Source organism: Lissotriton helveticus, chromosome 11 (genome assembly GCF_964261635.1).
Source record: "Lissotriton helveticus chromosome 11, aLisHel1.1, whole genome shotgun sequence".
Classification (NCBI taxonomy): Eukaryota; Metazoa; Chordata; class Amphibia; order Caudata; family Salamandridae; genus Lissotriton; species Lissotriton helveticus.
Window position 1 is genome coordinate 1,005,073,647 of NC_136072.1, and position 19,308 is coordinate 1,005,092,954.

Sequence of the window (19,308 nt, forward strand, 5' to 3'; positions counted from 1 at the left end):
CAGGAAGGTTCTATGGGGTGAGGCTAATCTGATTGGTTGTTGCATGATTTTGGTCTCTTTTGCAAAAAGAGGTGGATATGCTACAAAATGAGATGAGACCTAGTCCTTTCTTTCTCTTTTGTACCTACTGCTATGTTATTTTTTATTTACAGAGGCTCCCATTCCAAAGACTAGGAATGATACAAGCTATGGGGATCTATGAAAGTTCCAATACTGGAGTACCCTGCACCACCTCCGCTCACCAACTGACAAGTAAATGCACTAACTTATCCCGTTTCCACCACTGCCACCGATCACATCGGGTCCTAGGGTGAGATGATACTTTTCTCCAAGTCTTTCTGATGTACTTATTCAACTAAGAATCGTTAAAGTGATCAAGCAGGGGTTTCCTGGTTGCACATCCCCCCTCAATAAGCACACATCCCTCAAACACATTCCCTCAGTACCTGAAAAGAATTGTTTCTGTCTCCTGGGACTCTTACCACCACAATGCCAAGTAATATAAATGAGCTGCCAACTAATAGGTCTCCAGGTTATATGCTGGTAAGAACACTTCATCATGAACAGTCGAATCCTATGGTGCTTTCTTGCCCTTATTACCATGGTAATACAGCTATTTCGTTTTCTAAAAACCTTGTGTTGCTCTTCGGCATTATGTCTTAGACAACATACATGCCTCTGGGTAGAACCACCATCTTAACTAGGTCCTCTCGTCCCATTATGCGCTTCTCAAACTCTAAGGCCCTCTATCACTCAATTTACAATATAATGCAGGTGGTGGCCACGGTCACTGCTCATCTCCCATTATTCCAGGTACTTCAAAGTGTCCATCTGCAATGGCAGACCTAGGTCAGCCCCATCACCCGCGGCCAGGGCGACTGACGCTGGAATCTGGGGATCAGGGTTCGATCCCCGGCTCCGGCGGCAGGTTAGCCCAGCACCATGTGACTCTGGGCAATAGCTCGCTTAATCTTCCCGACGGCCCCCAGCGCCTAGAGACCCTTACAGGTGATTGTGCGCTTTACAAATGTGGATTATTATTATTATTATTATTATTATCTCTCCCACTAGGAATAACAGACTAATTCAAGTTTGTGAACAGGACAGGTATCAAACCAAACTTCTGTAGCCGTTGTAGCAAGATCGGGGTCAACGCATAGGGTCTCTAGGAAAAACAAAGGATTTAGTTGGTATAACAAGAAACCTCTTGTGTGTTATCTTTTATGTGTCAACTCTCAATTCACCATTGCAATACACATTGTCTCTACGCAATCTAGCTCCTAGTGGCTTCACTGCCAAGGTGAAAAGGACAGGGGGACAGAAAGCACTCCTGGTGTGTGCCTCGTTCTAGGATCCACAACAACATTATATGACCGGTCTTCACCCTGGCTGTGAGTGCAGTGTATAACAAGTGTATCCACTGCCTGATCAAAGGACCAACACTAAAGGCCTCAAGCATCATATAAAGATACTTCCATCCCACGGTATCAAAGGTGTTCTCGATATATAGAGAAGGCACTCCTTTTTCATAGTGTCTCACAGGGACTCCTAAAATTCGACATCGTGTTTCTATGTATGTGGCCTGCATGCTGACAGATAATTCCCTACCTAAATGCAAAGAGGTGGGCTGAAATGAAAGTTAAAAAATAAGGTACACCAACCATTAAGCCCTAAAAAGTGGTTATGGAAGCGGTAGAAGCATCTTCACCACAGGAACCTAAACTCCCCACTGGAAAGTACTGATGTGGAGATACATATCTCTGGGCCACCTTCAGTAGCAAGATCACTATTAACTTGCTCAATATTTTCCCATTCGTGTAAGTATTGACAAGGGACGGTAGAACCATCGGGCCATAGGCTGTCTTTGTCACCACCGCAATCAGGTCCCTATCACTGTTGGTAAAAGACTCACCCCTTCCAATGCTTACCTCGTGCAATCGATCTAGGAGGTTCCATGCAAATTCCCTGTAGAATTCCACAGGAAGGCCATCTATACCAGGTGTATGACCATATTTTGTCATTTTAACTGATCCTGCCATTTCCTCCTCTGTGATAAAGCCTCAAGCATTGTGGAATTATTACGACTTTGAGGCAGTGCAGAACCCTGTCTTTCTTGGGGTAAAGAGTTTGGAAGTAAAATTCAGACATAAAGGTATGCCTGTTCATATTGGAATGGTTGACTGTGAATGCATAACAAAGAATTAATATATGTAAGCATAGATTTACAGTCTCATATTTGAGAACAAACTTGTGTCAGTTTAGAATATGGCTGTACAACTGGAACTCCGCATGAAGTAGAACATACCCAATACAAACATATAATCTTCTTAACATTATTTGGCATGTTATACATGGAAGCCTAAAATCTCTTTATAAAAGCTGATCTTACCGTGAATAGACCTCCATACCCCTCCTCTTCTATACCATTCTCTTCTTTCTAGCTTCTTCTCATTCGTTATATTGATCTATCCCCACCAGCCGGTGGATGTAGGTGGCGGCTATTGTATTGCTTGACTCTTTAAAATCTAATAAAACGTTTTAAACCATAAAAGCCGATCTCTAATTTCCTTATTACAATTGAGCTGTGGCTTTGGACACCTGTAATAACAAAATGATGTAGATGCTCAACCTATTAAGGTTGAGTTGTGACATCATAATACCTGCTGCCACAACCAGCAGTCAAGGTGAAAGGCATGTATCAGAATATAAATAGCAGCTAGTAAAAAGAATCAGCAGAAAGGAAATATGTATGGCAAAATGTTTATTTTTGCATGCCAAATGTGTCATTACCTTTCAGACTCTACGTTTTTCTACGCATTCTGAGCCACAGCATTTTTAATCTTACTTGCCATTAGCCTGACTCTTAATATCTTTTTTGCAGCAATCACTGAATGCTTTTTTGTGTGTTAAATTCCACACAACCGGTTCTGCTTTTATTCATCATGCCTACAGCTATACTATTTCTTTCATATGAAAAAGCAAGACACCAAGGATTTACGTGGTTTGTGGGAAGGGTGAGGGTGTAAACATGTGCTGTCATAAGTTAATAGGATATTGCAAGTCATCTCAGAGTTCAAGGACCTTATAAAGTAACTCAGACTTTGGCTTCATTCTCTATATGGTCATTGAACTCCTCTGGTGACTTGCAAAATTCTTACAATGTACAGTAGTGGGCATTTTATTCCATACATAATAAGACAACATCTGGACATAGACTTTTGAACTAGGCCTACCTGCTCCATGCGTTCCAATATGGAGGAGGTTGCCACAGTGGCTGGTGCTTCTTCTATAATCTTCTGGTGCCGACGTTGTATGGAACAGTCACGGCCAAACAAAGGGATAGCATTCCCATACTGATCAGCAAGAATCTGAACTTCCAAATGCCTGGCATGCTGAGCAAGCTTCATTACAAACACTGGAGATCCTGGGACTTCAGACTGTACCTAGGGGAAACAACATTTTATATTAAACATAAGTAGAAACAACAGTGAACGAATATATTTTAAAATCTTGTAACTAATCCCTCAATGGTAGTTTTACCACAGAGCAGAATAGTGGCTAGAAGTTGTCTAACAGAAAACTGGAGAATAATTAATTTCCTCCTGTCAGCAAGGATGTGGAGTCATCTAACCTTGAAGGCTATCCTTAGGAGGCAGCTTGCACCACCCCATTTCTCCTGGTAGCACCACCTAAAATAGAACCAACTACTAACCATGAAAGTGGGGAGAGGATGTAGCGTAGTGGCCAGAGCTGCAGACTTAGGAGCTGGGGAATCAGGCTTGAGCCTCGTTGTCGGCTCAACATTCTGTGATTCTGGGCAAATCACTCAATCTCCCAGCGCCTAAACGAATGTGTTCTTAACTGGTGCCAATGAAAAGCACTGAAGTTGATGAGTAAGATCCGGTGCTGAGCAACGGAAACCACCAGCTCAAATTAAGCACGGTCCTTTGGGCATCCAAAGAAAATTGCACACAGAATAAACTCCAAACTATATGTTCACTGTACTCCTCAACTAATATTCAATTTTAAAATGTATAACATTCATTTACTTTAGATTTGCTGATAGAACAAGTTATGTTACTGTTAGTTGTAGGGCCTGCATATCACCCAGCAGAGTATCTTGCAGCCTTTGAAGGGTGGAGTACAGCCAAGTCTAGTGTGCAGTGGTTGAGTTAGGTATTTAGTTTCTCCCAAATTTCAAAAAAAGGAAACGACGGCTCTGTAGCGGTTAGGAAGTTCAGTCCAGGCTTTGGGGAGAGGTAGGAGAAGAGTTGGCAGATGTGGGGGATGCAACAAGAAGGCAGACAGAGCGGAGGTGTCTGGTGGAGAGTAGAGTGGGATGGGGTTGTTGAGTTAAGCTAGACTTTGGTTGTGAAGTGTTTTGTACATGTGGGAAAGGAGTTTAAAAAAGGTGTTTATGAACTGGGAGCAAGTGGAGGTGTTTCCGGTATTTATATATGTGGCCGTTTTATAGTAAGTCTAGCCGCTGTGTTCTGTATTACTTTGTGCCTATTGGGGAGTTGGGTTGTAATGCCGGTGGAGTTGCCATAGTCCAGCCTGCTGGTGATGAGGGCTTGTGTGACAGATCCTTAATGTCCAGAGGAGCCACTTTAAGTCTTTCTCGAGTATTTTCAGGTTGTAGAAGCAAGTGGAGGTGAGCGAGTTGATTTGATTGGTGATGAAGATTCAGGACACCCAGGTTTCCAGCAGCATTGAACAGGCAGAGAGTTGGTCCTAGCTAAGTGGGTCACAAGCCATGTGACCAGAGAGAGGTATCTTTGTCGAAGAGGACCTCTTCTGTTTTGTCGATGTTGAGCTTGATGCAGTTTCTTTTCACCCAGTCTGCTACCGGTGACGTCCGCAGAAGAAGTTTGCTTGGGTGGTGACCCTATCTTCTGATAGGGAGAGGATGAACTTACTGTTGTCCGTGTGAGAGATGATGGTGAAACCATGGGAGCAGATGATGCAGAGGAGGTCTGACATGTAAATGTTGCAGAGTGGGGCTCAGAGAGGAGTCCTGTGGGATGCCCAGATCAGGCTGGAGGAGGTCAGATGAATAGAGGGTTATGATGACCATTTGAGCAAGTCTTGAGAGGAAAGAGCTGGCTTTAAAGAAGTGCTGAGCTACAAATTCCAGCCTTGAGGAAGATTGGATGAGCATGGGGTGGGAGACCGTGTCGAATGCTGCCAAAAAATCTAATAGGATGAGTGCCCCGGTCTCTCCTTTGTCCTTTATGAGGCATAGGTCATTGGTTGCGGTGATGAGGGCAGACTCTGAGCTGTGGTTGGGTCTGAATTCTGTTTGGGAAAGGGCAAGGAGGATGTTCGCATTAAGGTAATTGGTCAGTCAGTGTTGATGATCTTCTCCAGGACCATGGCTGCGTAGGAGAGGAGGGAGATGGTCCTCTAGCTGGCCACGGTCTTTGGGTCCACAGAAGGTTTTCTTAGAAGTGGTAGGATAGTGGCATGTTTCCAGGAGCCTGGGTAAGCAACCATGGATAGTGAGGCATTAAGGATGGGGGTAAGGGTTGTACAGATGGGGTGAGTCCTTCGGAGAAGATGTAAAGCACACAGGGGTCCGAAGGGGCACCTGAGTGGATGGAGCATATGGTTGTAGCACTTTCCGGTCTGGTGATGGGTGGTGAGCGGGTCAGTGTGGTATCAGAGGTGTTTCTGATTGTAGAGTATAGGGCTGCACAAGTGGAGGAGTTCCACTGTGGGGCGAAGTTATTGTAGATGCTGTTACTTTTATTCATTACGTCGTTTTCCTGTGATGGGGGGTTAGTCGTGGAGCTGGCAGACAGGAATTAGAATTCCTACACGACGGCGCAGAGCTCCTGGGTAGTATTGGAGTTATATTAGATCTGTTCTGTGAGGGCTTGTCACTTGGTAGATTTGAGGCACTGGTGGTAGGTTTGGAGGGCCAACTTGTAGTAGTCTGTCAGTATTGATGTGGAGTGGCACCACAGCTGTTTCAGCCGATTGCAGCAAGACTTAACAAGCTTGAGGCCCTTTGTGTGCCAGACGGCTTGTGGCTTGATCAGGGTGTGGGGGAGGTTCTCAGGTGATCCAGGAAGGTAATCCACTTCTTGAGGTTTATGATGGTGGGGGAGAGGCAGGATTGGAAGTTGGAAATCGAGATATCCTTGCAGATTTTTTTCCGTTGACGTCGGGCAGTCTGGGTGCCAGTGATTCTGGGCTGGCTACGCAGGTGTAGGTCGAAGTGTACATCCACGTGACGAGGATGGGCTTATTTACAGTTATGTTAGGAAAGTTGATTAAGATGGGGTTGAGGATGTGTCCAGCCATGTGGGAGGGATCATTTACTTGTTGGGCAAGTCATTAAATGCTGTGCTCCACCATAAACGAGGAAGAGATGGGGGTCAGATAGACTCTCTAGGTGGAAGTTGAGGTCCCAAAGTAGGATGAAGGATCTGGATGAGAGGGTAGATGGGGTTAGCAAGTGTGGATTTGGGTCTGGGTCTGGGGGTTATGTTATGTTATTAATATTTCTAAAGAGCATCGGTTACCCGAAGGTGTCCTGGCGCTGGCTACTACCTTCTGAGTGCAGATTATTATGGAGATACTACATGTTAAAAGGCCAGGTTGTTAATCCCTTCCTAAATGCCATGAGGTCAGTGGCAGTTCAAAGATGGAAGGGAAGTTCATTCCAGGCCCCTTGTGGCACAGGGTGGTAGAGTAGTGCTCCTCCAAAGGTCGTGGAGCTGACTGGGCTAATTTCGAAGGCCATGTGTTGTAGCTGGTGCGAAGCGAGACCTCTGCTATGTCCCCAGCCCAGCTGAGTGGAATCAGGTTTCGGTGAGAAAGATAAGTCGTGCAGGATGTTCCAAATGTCCATGGTGAGCTTGGTAAGAGGACAGGTATTGAGAAGAAGACCAGTACAGGTGGGTTCTGTATTGTACGTGAAGTCGGGGAAGGCTTGGTGTGGCTGCGCGTGCAGTGTGCTGAGGTGGTGGAGAGCACTGAGTGAGGGTCGGCACAGGAGAGAAGACAGGCAGAGCAGGAGAATGCATATTCTTTCGGTGTGCAGGAGGCCCAGGAGCAGGTGTGGGGTCAGCCATCCAGTACTGAGGGCACAAAGAGCTTTACCCGAGAAGTGTCTCAGGCTGTGGTGGTTGCTTGTAAGACCATTGGTTTTGCCTCTAGGAGTGGACGGCATACCAAGGGCAAGCCTGAGTCACGCCCACAGCACGCATCTGCTGCAGCTGCCAATAAAAGGCTTTTGGTAGTGGAGAGGACAGGGCTAGGAGAGCAAGCAGCGCTGGAACAAAAGTTTAAAAAGAAGGTGGTGTACCAGAATAGGGGCTGCCCACAGAAGTGGGAGAAGGTTGGGGGTAGTTGGGGAATCTATTTTGGCTATTAGAACTGCCAGGGTAGGGACAGGTGGAGGTGCTGGACGCATGAAACGCTGTTTCAAGCATCTGGTGATAATGTATTGCCCTCTTATGCTTCACATTCAAGTAGAATGTCCTGAATTTATCAATGATATGCGGCTGAGCACCTTACTAATTGTGAAGACAGTACACTTGTTTTGGTTCTTGCTTTCATTCTCTGATGTGCAACAAAATGAATAAAAAGATTTAAAAAGAAGAAATGTGGGAAGCGGTAAGAGCAGGAAAGCAGAATGAGGCACAGTGGGAGAAGAGCAGGAAAAGCGAGGGAAGAGCAGAGAAGTGCTGAAAACACAGAAAAGTAGCAAAATAGACAGTAGGGGCAAAGAAAGAAAGACAGGCATGTCAACTGTCACCGGTCAAATCTACACACATGATAGGAGTAGGTTGTGCAGACTCGGGTGGAAGACTTAATCCTGCTGCTGTGACAGATGCCCACCCAAAGGGGAAGCAGAATCTGAGAATAGACGCTCATGGCCAAAGGTTCTGGATACCACACTGCCCTCGCCTAGTCCGGAGCCACTAGGATGATCTAGGCCCGCTCTTTCCTGATCTTTTGCAGCACACTGGCCAGAACAGGGAGAGGGCGGAATGGTAAACAGAAGTTTCAATCCCCAATCCTGACAGAATGCATCGAAGAGAGATGGCTTCTTGGGAACCCCAACGTGCAAAGGTTTTGACACTTCTAATAGAGAATGACTAACACAATCATGACCCGCAACAAGAACTAACAACTTATACGATCTCTTCTTAGAGTCTCATTTATACGTGACTAGCGTGCAACTTTTCTCATGATGTAACTTTTGTTAAGCACTCTTGATGCCCTTATCGAGTCGAGTCCGCGCTATATGAAACTCTATATATAAATAAATAAATAAATAAACTAACAAACAAACTGCACATTCTGTGGTGGCAAACCGATGAGCCCGGGTTCTCCTCATTCCTCGAAGAAGGCCTGTGCCGAATCCACGTATAAAAGCCTTTTGTGATGCACTAGGAAACCGCAGTTGAGTTTACCTGACCTGGTGTTTAAGGATCCTGACAGGTGCTGGTAAATAATGTCCTGAGGGTTAAGCCACTTCCAGAGGTAGAGGCCCTCCTGGCACAAGATCCACAACCTCACTATACCCTGTTTGTTGCATTACCACATAGCAGTCTTGTTGTCCGTGAGACCTTGCACTTGTTCCCCCTTGATGGTTGGGAGGAATGACTTTAGTGCCAAGTGAATTCCTCGCACTGCAACAAGTTAATGTAGAGGTGAGCCTCCGCCGAAAGCCAGAGTCCTCTGATGTTCACCCCAGCCATATAAGCTTCTCAACTATGCATCTGTTATGACCATTAGCTTTGGGTGAGATAGGGAGAGGGGTCTGCTGCTGGTCTAAGCGCAGTCGACCAACCACTAGTGCAGATTTTTTGCAGTCTCCTTCAATACCCAGATGGATTCTGATAGGTCCCCCTGGTGTTGAGCCTACAGACTTCAGATCCTACTGCAGAGCCCACATGTGTCACCTGGCATAGTTCACAAGCAGTATGCAGAATGCCAAGAGAACCCAATGCCTCTGATCCACTCTCACTGAGACCCGGATCAAAAGGTGGAAACATCGGATCATAGCCTGGACTCGTTGAGGCAGAAGGATGGCTCGGAAAAGCACCATGTCCAGGATGGCTTTACTTTGGGGAGCCGTTCTGCAGGAGTCAGGTGGTCTTGGGACGTTGTTGGAAAAGCCCTGGGCTGCCAACAGGTTGGCCATCATCTGAAGGTGGCTTAAGACTTCGAGGTACATCGAGGTATGGGAATACTGGTATTACAAACCTCTACAGATGGAGTTCAACCACCAGAATCATCTTTGTGTACACCCAAGGGGCGCTGGGAAGGCCAAAGTGGACCACAGTGAACTGAAAGCACAGATTACATGTGTGGAACTGGAAGACGGTGATGTGAAAATATGCGTCCTGCAAGTCCAAAGTTGCCATCCAGTCTGCTGGATAGAGAGCAGACAGAACTTGGACCAGTGTGAGTATTTTCAAATTGTCCTTCTGGAAGAAGAATTTTAAAGGGCCAAGGTCTAGGATGGGTCAGAGGCCTCCGTCCTTCAGCAGCAGCAGCCGAAAGTAACATTTGCTTCCAGCGCACTGAAGAAGCAGAGGGTTTGGGTTGCACAGAGCCATCACGGGAGAGAAAGGATTATGTTACTTACCCTGTAAGCATCTGTTCTAGGCATGTAGATTCACATGCTTTGAATACTTCTGCCATCTAGTTGTTTTTCTTCGAAGAAGTCTTTTCCAGTCACAAGGTAAGGTGACTCCTCTTTTCAGTGAAACTGTACATGGGCATCAACTCCATTCTTAGATTGTTTTCCCCCAACAGGGTGAGAATAGAGTAAGTGCAGTATAGAGATGTCCATACTTTTGTAGAGTGAATAATAAGAACTGCAACAACCATAGGTGTCCGGGGAGGAGGAAGGGCGCATGTCTATCTACAGTCTACATGCCAAGAACAGATGCTTACAGGTAAGTAACAATCAGTTTAAGGCATGTGTGCTGTAGATACACATGCTTTGCATAGATTGTATAGCAGTACCCCCCCCGCCCCCCAAAAGCGGCAGCTAACCAGTGGGTGTTGCAGTTCTTTGAAAAAGTGTTTTAGCACTGCTTGTCCTACATTAGCTTGTTGACGTGCTAATACATTCACACAATAATGTTTGGTAAATGTGTGTGGTGTGGACCATGTAGCTGCTTTACATATGTCAGCTAAGGGAATGTTATCTAAAAAGGCCATAGAGGCTCCTATTTTGCAAGTAGAATGTGCTCTAGGAGGTATAGTTAAAGTTCTTTTAGCTTTAATATAACAAGTTTGAATACATTTAACAATCCATCTAGAAATACCAGATTTAGAAAGATAATGTTACTTACCCAGTAAGCATCTGTTCTTGGCATGTGGAGCCGTAGATTCACATGCTTTGCATACTCCTGCCATCTAGTGTTGGGTCCGGATGTTTGCAAGTTGTTTTTCTTCAAAGAAGTATTTCCAGGCATGCGGTAGGTAACTCCTCCTCTCGGTGATAGCGTGCATGGGCATCAACTCCATTGTTAGATTGTTTTCCCGCATAGGTGAGAATAGAGTTAGTAAGTGCAGAATAGAGACGTCCATGCATATGTATGTAAAGTAAGAAAACTGCAACAGGTATATGTACCCAAGGAGGCCGGTGTGCGCATGTGAATCTACAGCTCTACATGCCAAGAACAGATGCTTACTGGGTAAGTAACCTTATCCGTTCGCGGCATGTGAGCTGTACATCACATGCTTTGACTATACAGCAGGATACTCCCAAAGCGGTGGCTAACATGTAGCGGTTGTAGTTTGAAATAGTGTTTTAAGTACTGCCTGGCCTACATAAGCTTGTTGCCTCGCTAACACATCCACACAATAGTGCTTGGTGAATGTGTGTGGTGTAGACTGTGTTGCTGCCTTGCAGATGTCAGCTAGGGGAATATTCCCTAAGAAGGCCATAGTAGCCTCTATTTTGTGTGTAGAATGTGCTCTAGGGGGTACTGTCAAGGTTCTTTTCGCTTTCACATAACATGTTTGGATACATTACACAATCCATCCTGCAATGTGTGGTAAATAAATAAATAATACCTCTATTTTTGACTGGATATAACAATAACAGATAGCTCAATAAATAAGAGTCAAGATTCGAGGTAGTAGGAGTTTGCAGGTTTAATACAGCATAAAGGACAGGAACAGGACAACCTGCACGGGCAAGATCTGGGATGGCTAGCCAACAGGGGGGCCCCGACAGCTGTCGGGCAGGAGCTGGAATGAGCGCGCTGGCTTTTAATAACAGTACACAAGTATATATAGTTAAAACAATTGCATTACAATACATACAGTAGGCGTAACAGTGGGCAGGGCCTGTAGCAGTCGCGAAAGATAAGGCAGAAAGTAGGTGTAACAAGAGGCGTGGACATAGACATGTGATGTAAACGTAACGGAATATGTCATAAATGGGGCGGAAACATGGAGGGGGCTACCTAAGGAGCCGGGACCTCTAACCTAGTGGTGCGCGCAAACTGACAATGACGTGTTACCAGGGAGAAGCTGGGGGCTATGACTTCTGCGCTAGAAGAAGAGACTGAAGTCTGGAGAGTCAGAGCGACATGTACCTAAACACTATCTAGTTTCTGGTGTTTAGAGAACATGTTGATAGAATCCAAAAGTTATCAGGGTAAAGGCTAACAGACACTAAGACTGGTGCATGCACTATTCTACATGTAGTGTGTGTTGAGGAATATTAAATGACCATAAATACAGTATTTCTCTTACATGGAGATGTAAAGGCTAGACGATGACTGAAACTATTGATGCGATTCAGTAGCTTAGGAATGCAGGGAAGGAGGGCTGGACTGATAACTAGAATCATAACATACTCTTGGCAGACTGGAGGCAGAGCCAGGCCGAGCCGGGCACTGTGAGGCAGGAAGTAAGTGAAGGGTCAGGGATATAGGTGGGGGCTGTATCGCTCCTCAGCGAGGGTTCAGAAAACAGGAGCTGAATCTGAGTCCGGGCCCTTTTGAGGCCTAGAAACGGGGACTTTACAATGAAATAACGTGCACACTGAGAAACGTGGCAACGTAGCTTTACATAGGCCTAATACTCGTAGCTTTCACGAGAACTGGAAACTGGCATACTGGAGATGGACACAACTGTAATTGCGTCTTTAATCGATCATGGGGAATACATATGCATATTAATCATGCACATACAACATAACATGGGGAACACGTAGGGACACAGAACATGGCAAAATTTACTTTTCCACATTCCCTCCTTGTCACTACGTTTCCATCAGGAAACATCAATATTCATGATACCATCTATCATTTCATACAGTATCATTTGCTCGTCTCGAATTTTCTTGGAACGGGATCTAGGACGGGACTTGGGACTAGGAATACAAGAGGTAGCACAAATGCCGCAAATCGCAGGGCCACATTGTATACAGAGGCAGCAACTGAATATGATCGCTACTGCAATACCTAGAAATGACAATACTTTCCATCCCCAGGCAGAAATTATACTCCAAAACCAACCGGACCATGTCCAGGTGCCTGGATTCTGGTGTAACTGATGGGCAATTTTATGAAGTCTGGTTATAGCTGAATAAACAGACGGCGCGTTATTAGGAATGAAAATGCAGCAACTAGATCCGATGACTCTACATGCTCCTCCTCTATCGGCCAGTATGACGTCAAGAACGAGACGATTTTGGAGCACGACAAATCTCATAGCAGATTGCTCTTCGGTTAAGTTACCTAGGGCAGAGGCAGTCTCATTCACTACTGCTTCAAGGGTTCTGGTCAATCTACGTATTAACTTACTATTCTGGATAGGTCCTATAAAGAAGAAGAAACCTTTATTGAAATCTGTATACTGTTCTAGAGCAGTTTCAGTTTGATCGACAATCGGGGACTCGATCTCCCTTCTATGTCTAATGTGTACTAGATGTGTGTTTCTATGATAATCAGATGGGGCTAGAAAAACTGGTGGCAGTAGGAAGGCAATGTAACAGGTTCCCTCCCAATCGAGGGGCAGACGAACATATGCGGTCTGACCACAAACAAAATAAGAATGACGTGAAGCTTTGAAAATAGATTTCCCACTGTCACTATACTTGACAATAGTAGTACAATCACTATGTCCTACATGTGCAGAACCATTATTTCTGACACATAATTCGCCTTTGACTGGTAGTACTGAAATAGCAGGTAAGTCTGGAGTAGGATCAGACTGAACATTCAGGACCATGAATTTCGAAGAATTACCTAAATTATAAACTTCATTTTCTAGATCTAACCCTGTTCTGTGGGGAAGACCTTGCTGGTCTGGAAAACATGTACTATTCAAAAAGGACATATCTGTTGTGGATGACGTTAACATGGACCAGGCTCCACATGAGCCATTATGTGAAAACGGATAAGGAAACAGTGGCAGAACTCCCTTCGGTGTCTGGAAAGGGGGGAGTCGACCACACACCCAACAATTAGTGGCATTGCTGGTCTGGTGTGAATAATGTAACATACGGATGAATGAATTGTTGCGCATAGCAAGACGATAAGATAGTTCGTGAGGAGGCAGATCACTAAACGTGTGCTCTACTGTAGCATTAGAAGACTTATTTACATGAGAAATTGGAAAACATAAATGAAATGCATAGCTCGTGCAGGTAACCATCAAGCTGAGAAATAATATAAAACTTAGAAAAACGATACATCGGATTGAGTTTTGACTAACTCTCTCACTATGGGGGTCTATTTCATACATGTCAGATACCTGTCTAACCGTTTCACCTAGGGGAGGACTTAGACAATTAAACTGGCTGACTTATTTTACTAGACCGGAGCTTTCTCTTATACTCCTGCTGTGGAGTTTTCTCTAACAGGGGAGGCTTGGTATCAATGTCATTTGCGGGACCGTCTTTAAGAATAGTTTCTTGGCAGTCTTTAAAATCTTGACAATCCTTGGAAATGTTCTTGGAAACAGTTTTTAGTCCGTGAAATTTCTTGACGTGTGACAGGTGCACCCACCCCTTCCTGCCTTCCAACTTGACGGCAGTACGGGTGGTCAGGAGGACTAACTTCGGCTCCTTCCAGCGAGGCTCCAGCGGACTCGAACGATCAAAATTCCGGACGAGAACCAAGCTTCCTGGAACAATTTCATGCGGTTTCACCTCAGTATTGTCTGGAAATGCGGCGGCAACCTGTGAACGACAAGAGTGTAGGGCAGACATCAAGGAAGCTAGGTAATCTGTCAGCATATTACTGGAAACATCTGTAATACTTCGGGGTCTGGGTGTACCCCACACGTTCGGGGGGCGGCCGAATACGACCTCATAAGGGGACAGACCTGATCTGGAATGTGCGACCATGCGCATATAGAACAGGGCAACTGGCAGGGCAACTAACCAGTCTACACCTTTCTCTTTACAGACTTTGGCAATACGGATTTTCAAGGTTTGATTATGTCTCTCTACGAGACCGGCTGCTTCTGGATGGCGTACACAATGGAACTTCCACTGGTACCCTAGTAAAAGGGAAACGTGCTTCATGAGTTCAGATGAGAATGGCTGGCCGTTATCAGAATATACGACCCTTGGGAGTCCATAGCGGGGGAAGAACTCACGAACCAACTGCTTGGCAGTGGTCGCGGCTGTGTAATCTGGGACTGGATATGCTTCTGTCCACCTGGACAAAGTGCATACAACTACAAGGACATACTTGAAACCTCGACATCGCTCCATCTGAATATAATCCATCTGGAGGACTTCAAAAGGGTGGTCAGGAGGCTGGAATCCACCTTGTTCCACCGGGACACTTTTACCTGGATTGAACTGGCAACATATCATACAGGTACGGACTTTATGCTTGGCTGCAGTTCGTAAATGCTTGTTAAACCAAAGGTTCTGGATACTGTCTAACATGGCTTTTTCTCCTAAGTGTGCTGGACTATGTGCGGTATTGATAATGACTTGAACCATTGAGTCGGGGAGAAACCATGTGGCTCTACCCTTCGTCACCCATCCCTGATCTGTCTGGACCCCTCCTTGTTCGGACCATTTCTTGATTTCTTCGGGAGTAGCATGTAACTGGATATCTATGACATCTTGAGTAGGGTCCTTAACTGTCATACAAGTAGTCTGTTCTAGAGTGAATGTCGGTGTCTTGTTAACTGGTATGTCTGGAGTCTGAGCTGTAAGCTTGGCTGTTCGATCTGCTAGATCATTACCTTGGGAAATAATGTCAGTGACTTTCGTATGTGCTTTGCATTTCATGATAGCGATAGCTGTTGGTAAATGTATTGCATCTAACAGAGCTTGAATAAGGAGACCATGCTGAATCTTGGTTCCATGAGAAGTCATGAAACCTCTCTCCTGCCAGAGCACTCCGAAGTCGTGTACAACTCCGAATGCGTAGCGTGAATCTGTGTAAATATTAACTTTCAGGTTCTTGGCGTGTATGCAGGCTTGAGTCAGAGCGACTAGCTCTGCTGCTTGAGCAGACAGGGTGTCAATACGGTGTGTTTCAATAACTTCAGTGTCAGTAGTCACTGCATACGCGGCTACTAGTTCTCCTGTACTCGTTCTCATACATGAACCATCCACATAAAGTGTCAGGTCGGGGTCTGGTAATGGAATATCTGTCAGGTCTTGTCTCGGCTTAGTCATAGTGTTAACTACTTCCACACAGTCATGTGTGGCAGGATTTGAAGTAACTGACGGTAACAGTGTAGCAGGATTTAGAACGTTGCAGCGTCTGATTTCTATGTGTGGCTGGAACAGTGTCAGTTCATAACCTGTCAAACGTGCAATTGTCAAGTGCTGAGTCTGTGTTCGGTTTAAAAGAACTTCCACGGAGTGTGGAACTTGTACTGTCAGGGAATGTCCTAATACTATGGAATCACTTTGTCTAATAGCTAGTGCTGTGGCTGCAACTGACTTGAGGCACGCAGGCAGAGCCTGGGCTACTGGATCTAGGGTGCTCGAAAAATAAGCACAGGGCTTGTACTGTCCGGCTTGATCTTGTGTGAGAACAGATAATGCTGTACCATTACGTTCTGTGACAAAAAGTGTAAAAGGCTTACTGTAGTTCGGTGTAGCTAGAACGGGAGCTTGGCAGAAAGCTTTCTTTAATTCATTGAAACTAAGTGTATGTTCAGATGTCCAAGGGAGGACAGTCGATACGGCTGCCTCCTGTGTCGTTAACTGTATCAGTGGTTTGGCTAGAAATGCATACTGAGGAATCCATTGTCGACAATAAGAAGTAAGGCCGATAAAAGCACGTACCTCCTTCTGGGTCTTGGGCTGAGGAAGACTCGCTATTAACTGGATACGATCGGGTGTCAACTGCCTACCCCACTTGGACAGTAAGTGGCCTAAGTAGATCACTTGCTGGACACAGAATTGAAGCTTCGAAGGGGACACCTTGTGCCCCATCTCGGCTAGAAAATACAGGACTGTAAGTGATGCTCGCTCGCAAGCACGTTAAGAACGGGCTGTGATCAGTAGATCATCGACATACTGGAGCAGGGCAGTGTCAGTTGGCATGTGAATGTTGTCTAGTTGTCTCTTAAGTGCTTGACTGTAGATGCTAGGACTTTCTGTGAAACCTTGAGGAGCTCGTGTGAATTTATAGCTCCTTCCATTTAAACAGAATCCGAAAAGGTACTGGCTGTCTGGATGAATGGGGACACTGAAAAATGCGTTTTTGAGGTCTATGACTGTGAAAAATGTAGCCTCAGAATCAATGGCTGTCAATAGAGATGAGATATCTGGAACAACTGGGTACTGGGGAATGATACATTTATTGAGTTCTCGAAGGTCAATCACTAATCGATATACTGGGGGTGCATTTGGATCAGTACGTTTCATGACTGGAATGATAGGAGAATTACATACATTGGAGTCAGTTTCTACAACTACTCCTTGAGCAATGAGCTCGTCAATAATTTTGGATAAGGCTGCTACAGCCTCAGGTGGCAATCTGTACTGTCTGATTCTTGGCAGGACTATACCTTGCTTGAGAGTCACACGATGGGGTGTGATTTGCATGAAACCAACATCAGTTGGACCTTGTGCCCATAGATGCTGCGGAACATTAGACAATCTCGGATCAAAATCTCGTAAAACATAGTGACCCTTGAAGTCACGTAAAAACAAACGTATCCCCTCTGGGGAACAGCAAATAACTGCACCTAATTCTTTCAGTGTCTTAATGCCTAACAAATTTTCTGGACATGACTTCGTAAGCAATAGATCAGTAGTTCGGGACAATGGACCTACTTCCAGAGTAACTGGCTTTGATATCTCGTTTACAATAGGCTTTCCTGAAAATCCAAGGGAAACATTTCTAGAGCCTGAGAGCGGAGCCCCTGGAACCTCGTCGTGACTAATAGTCGTCCTACTTGCCCCTGTATCAATCAGAAACTTTCTGTCTTTCCCTAATACTTGACTATGAACATAGGGACCTTCTTGATCTACAGGAATCTCGATGAGAGGCAAGCCTACCTCCCTCTCTAGGCTGTTTCATGAATACGCTTGATACTCTGGATACTCTGACTGAGCGTACTGGTACATCTGCTGTGTAACATGCTGTGTTGCAGCAATAGGCTGCGGTGCTGGAACTGTCTGTTGTGCATTCTGTGGCTGAGAAGTCTGTGAAACTTGTTCTTGTCTAGGCGGACGTGGTCTTTCTTTAGTCTTACCAGTGGCTATATTGTGTTTCAGAACTGCACACTCGTTTATAAAATGACCTGGCTGTTTACAATAATTGCATGTCCCTTTAACGGGAGCTGCAGGATGACTGGCTTGATTCGGACCCCTCTTCTGACTGTCTTGTGGAACAGATTGTGCAACTAGTACTTTCATTTTCGTGTCTTTCATACGTCTTCTCTCGTGTTCTTGCTCTTCTCTGATTCTATTCTGGTGGTACTGGAGCATCTGGAGCATTTGGGACGGAGTATTAGCTTGCCATGTACTTTCGACTTTCAAAACTCGATTCTTAACTTGTGGATTTGAATTCTCGACTAGTTTAGTAACAAAAAGATGAGGGTATGACTCACTACTCGTCTTCAAACCACTGTTTATTATAAAACATTTCTCAAATCTAGAATAAAAATCACTAGTGTCTTCGTCTTGTTTCTGTTTACAGGCTGAGATTGCATCCCAGTCTTCCTTTTTAGTGGCTAATAATCTAGGCAAAACTTGTATCAATAATTCTGGTAATTCTTTACATTTGTCTCCAAGACCGGTACCTGGTACTCGTATCTTATCTTCAGCTTCTAGAGCTGTCCAATCGATCTTTTTCTCTCCCACCTCCCAATCCTTTTCCTTGAGTTTTTCGTATATGCCCGCAGGCAACAGGACTTTTAACATTTTAATAATATCTGGATACGTGTATTCTCCCATACGGAGCATGTCTTTTAATTCTCGGTGGAACCCTGCTGGATCTTTGTCGTGACAGGGAATTAATTTCTTCATCTCTAAGAGTTCCATCTTGGTAACTGGGGTGTAAACAAATACTCGTTGCATTTCACCACCCGTTGTCCTAACTGGGTGTACTTCTCGTAACGGATGCTGTCTGTCTATGTAAAACGGTTTACTTTCTGGAGGTGAGACATGAACAAAATGCGGATTCAGAAACGTTCTATATTTGTGGCGCTGTTCTAGAATGACACTAATTAATTCGGTACCTAAACCTTTCCATCTATACTGGAGTAGCTCGTTCAGGATATCATGTAACGGACCTGGATCAGAATGTTGACCCTCATACAGTGTAATGAGGTGTTGGATCATATACATACCCACCAGTCGCTGCTCGGCTGGGGGCAGTTTCAGAAACATTTGTGCCACTATTTCGTCTGGAAAAGTGGTAGAATCAGTAATCCATCGGACTGCTGATCGGGCTAGTTCTTGTTCATGCATAGTACCTAATTCACTATAACCGATTCGTGATTTCAGAATTTGATCGGTAGCTTGAAATACTTGTTCTAGAGAACCTTGTTCCGGTGCTGGAAGATGAAAGACTTTCTTGTGTTCTAGGCGTAAATGTCGGTCTGGAATTCTAGATTTACCCACATACACTATTCTGGCGGGATTCTCGTCGTCTACCTCTTCAGTAGAAGAGTCATTTTCTTTCTCGCTTCCTAGAGCTTCTTTGCGTTGTTCGTGTAACCTTATTATTTCTTTACGTATTTTCTTGTACATACTCTCTATACTATTGAGTGTCTTGTGCTTACCCTCGGCTATATTATCACTCCACTTTGTCAGAATTTTCATTTCGGTCGGATCTTTAGTCGGGGAATCTTGTTCCCTAATTAAACAATTGATCAGAAACTTTA

At 44.9% G+C, this 19,308-nt stretch overlaps 1 protein-coding gene across 10 annotated transcripts in view; it reads right to left on the reverse strand.

Moving 5' to 3' along the window:
- Positions 1-19,308, reverse strand: part of ACACB (acetyl-CoA carboxylase beta) — a 2,338,068-nt gene that overhangs the window by 1,583,516 nt on the left and 735,244 nt on the right. For all 10 annotated transcript variants that reach the window (XM_078667379.1, XM_078667377.1, XM_078667383.1 and 7 more), the window contains one exon: positions 3,234-3,443. In XM_078667379.1, the coding sequence (XP_078523505.1) occupies positions 3,234-3,443 (210 nt within the window). The remainder of the gene's footprint in view (positions 1-3,233; positions 3,444-19,308) is intronic.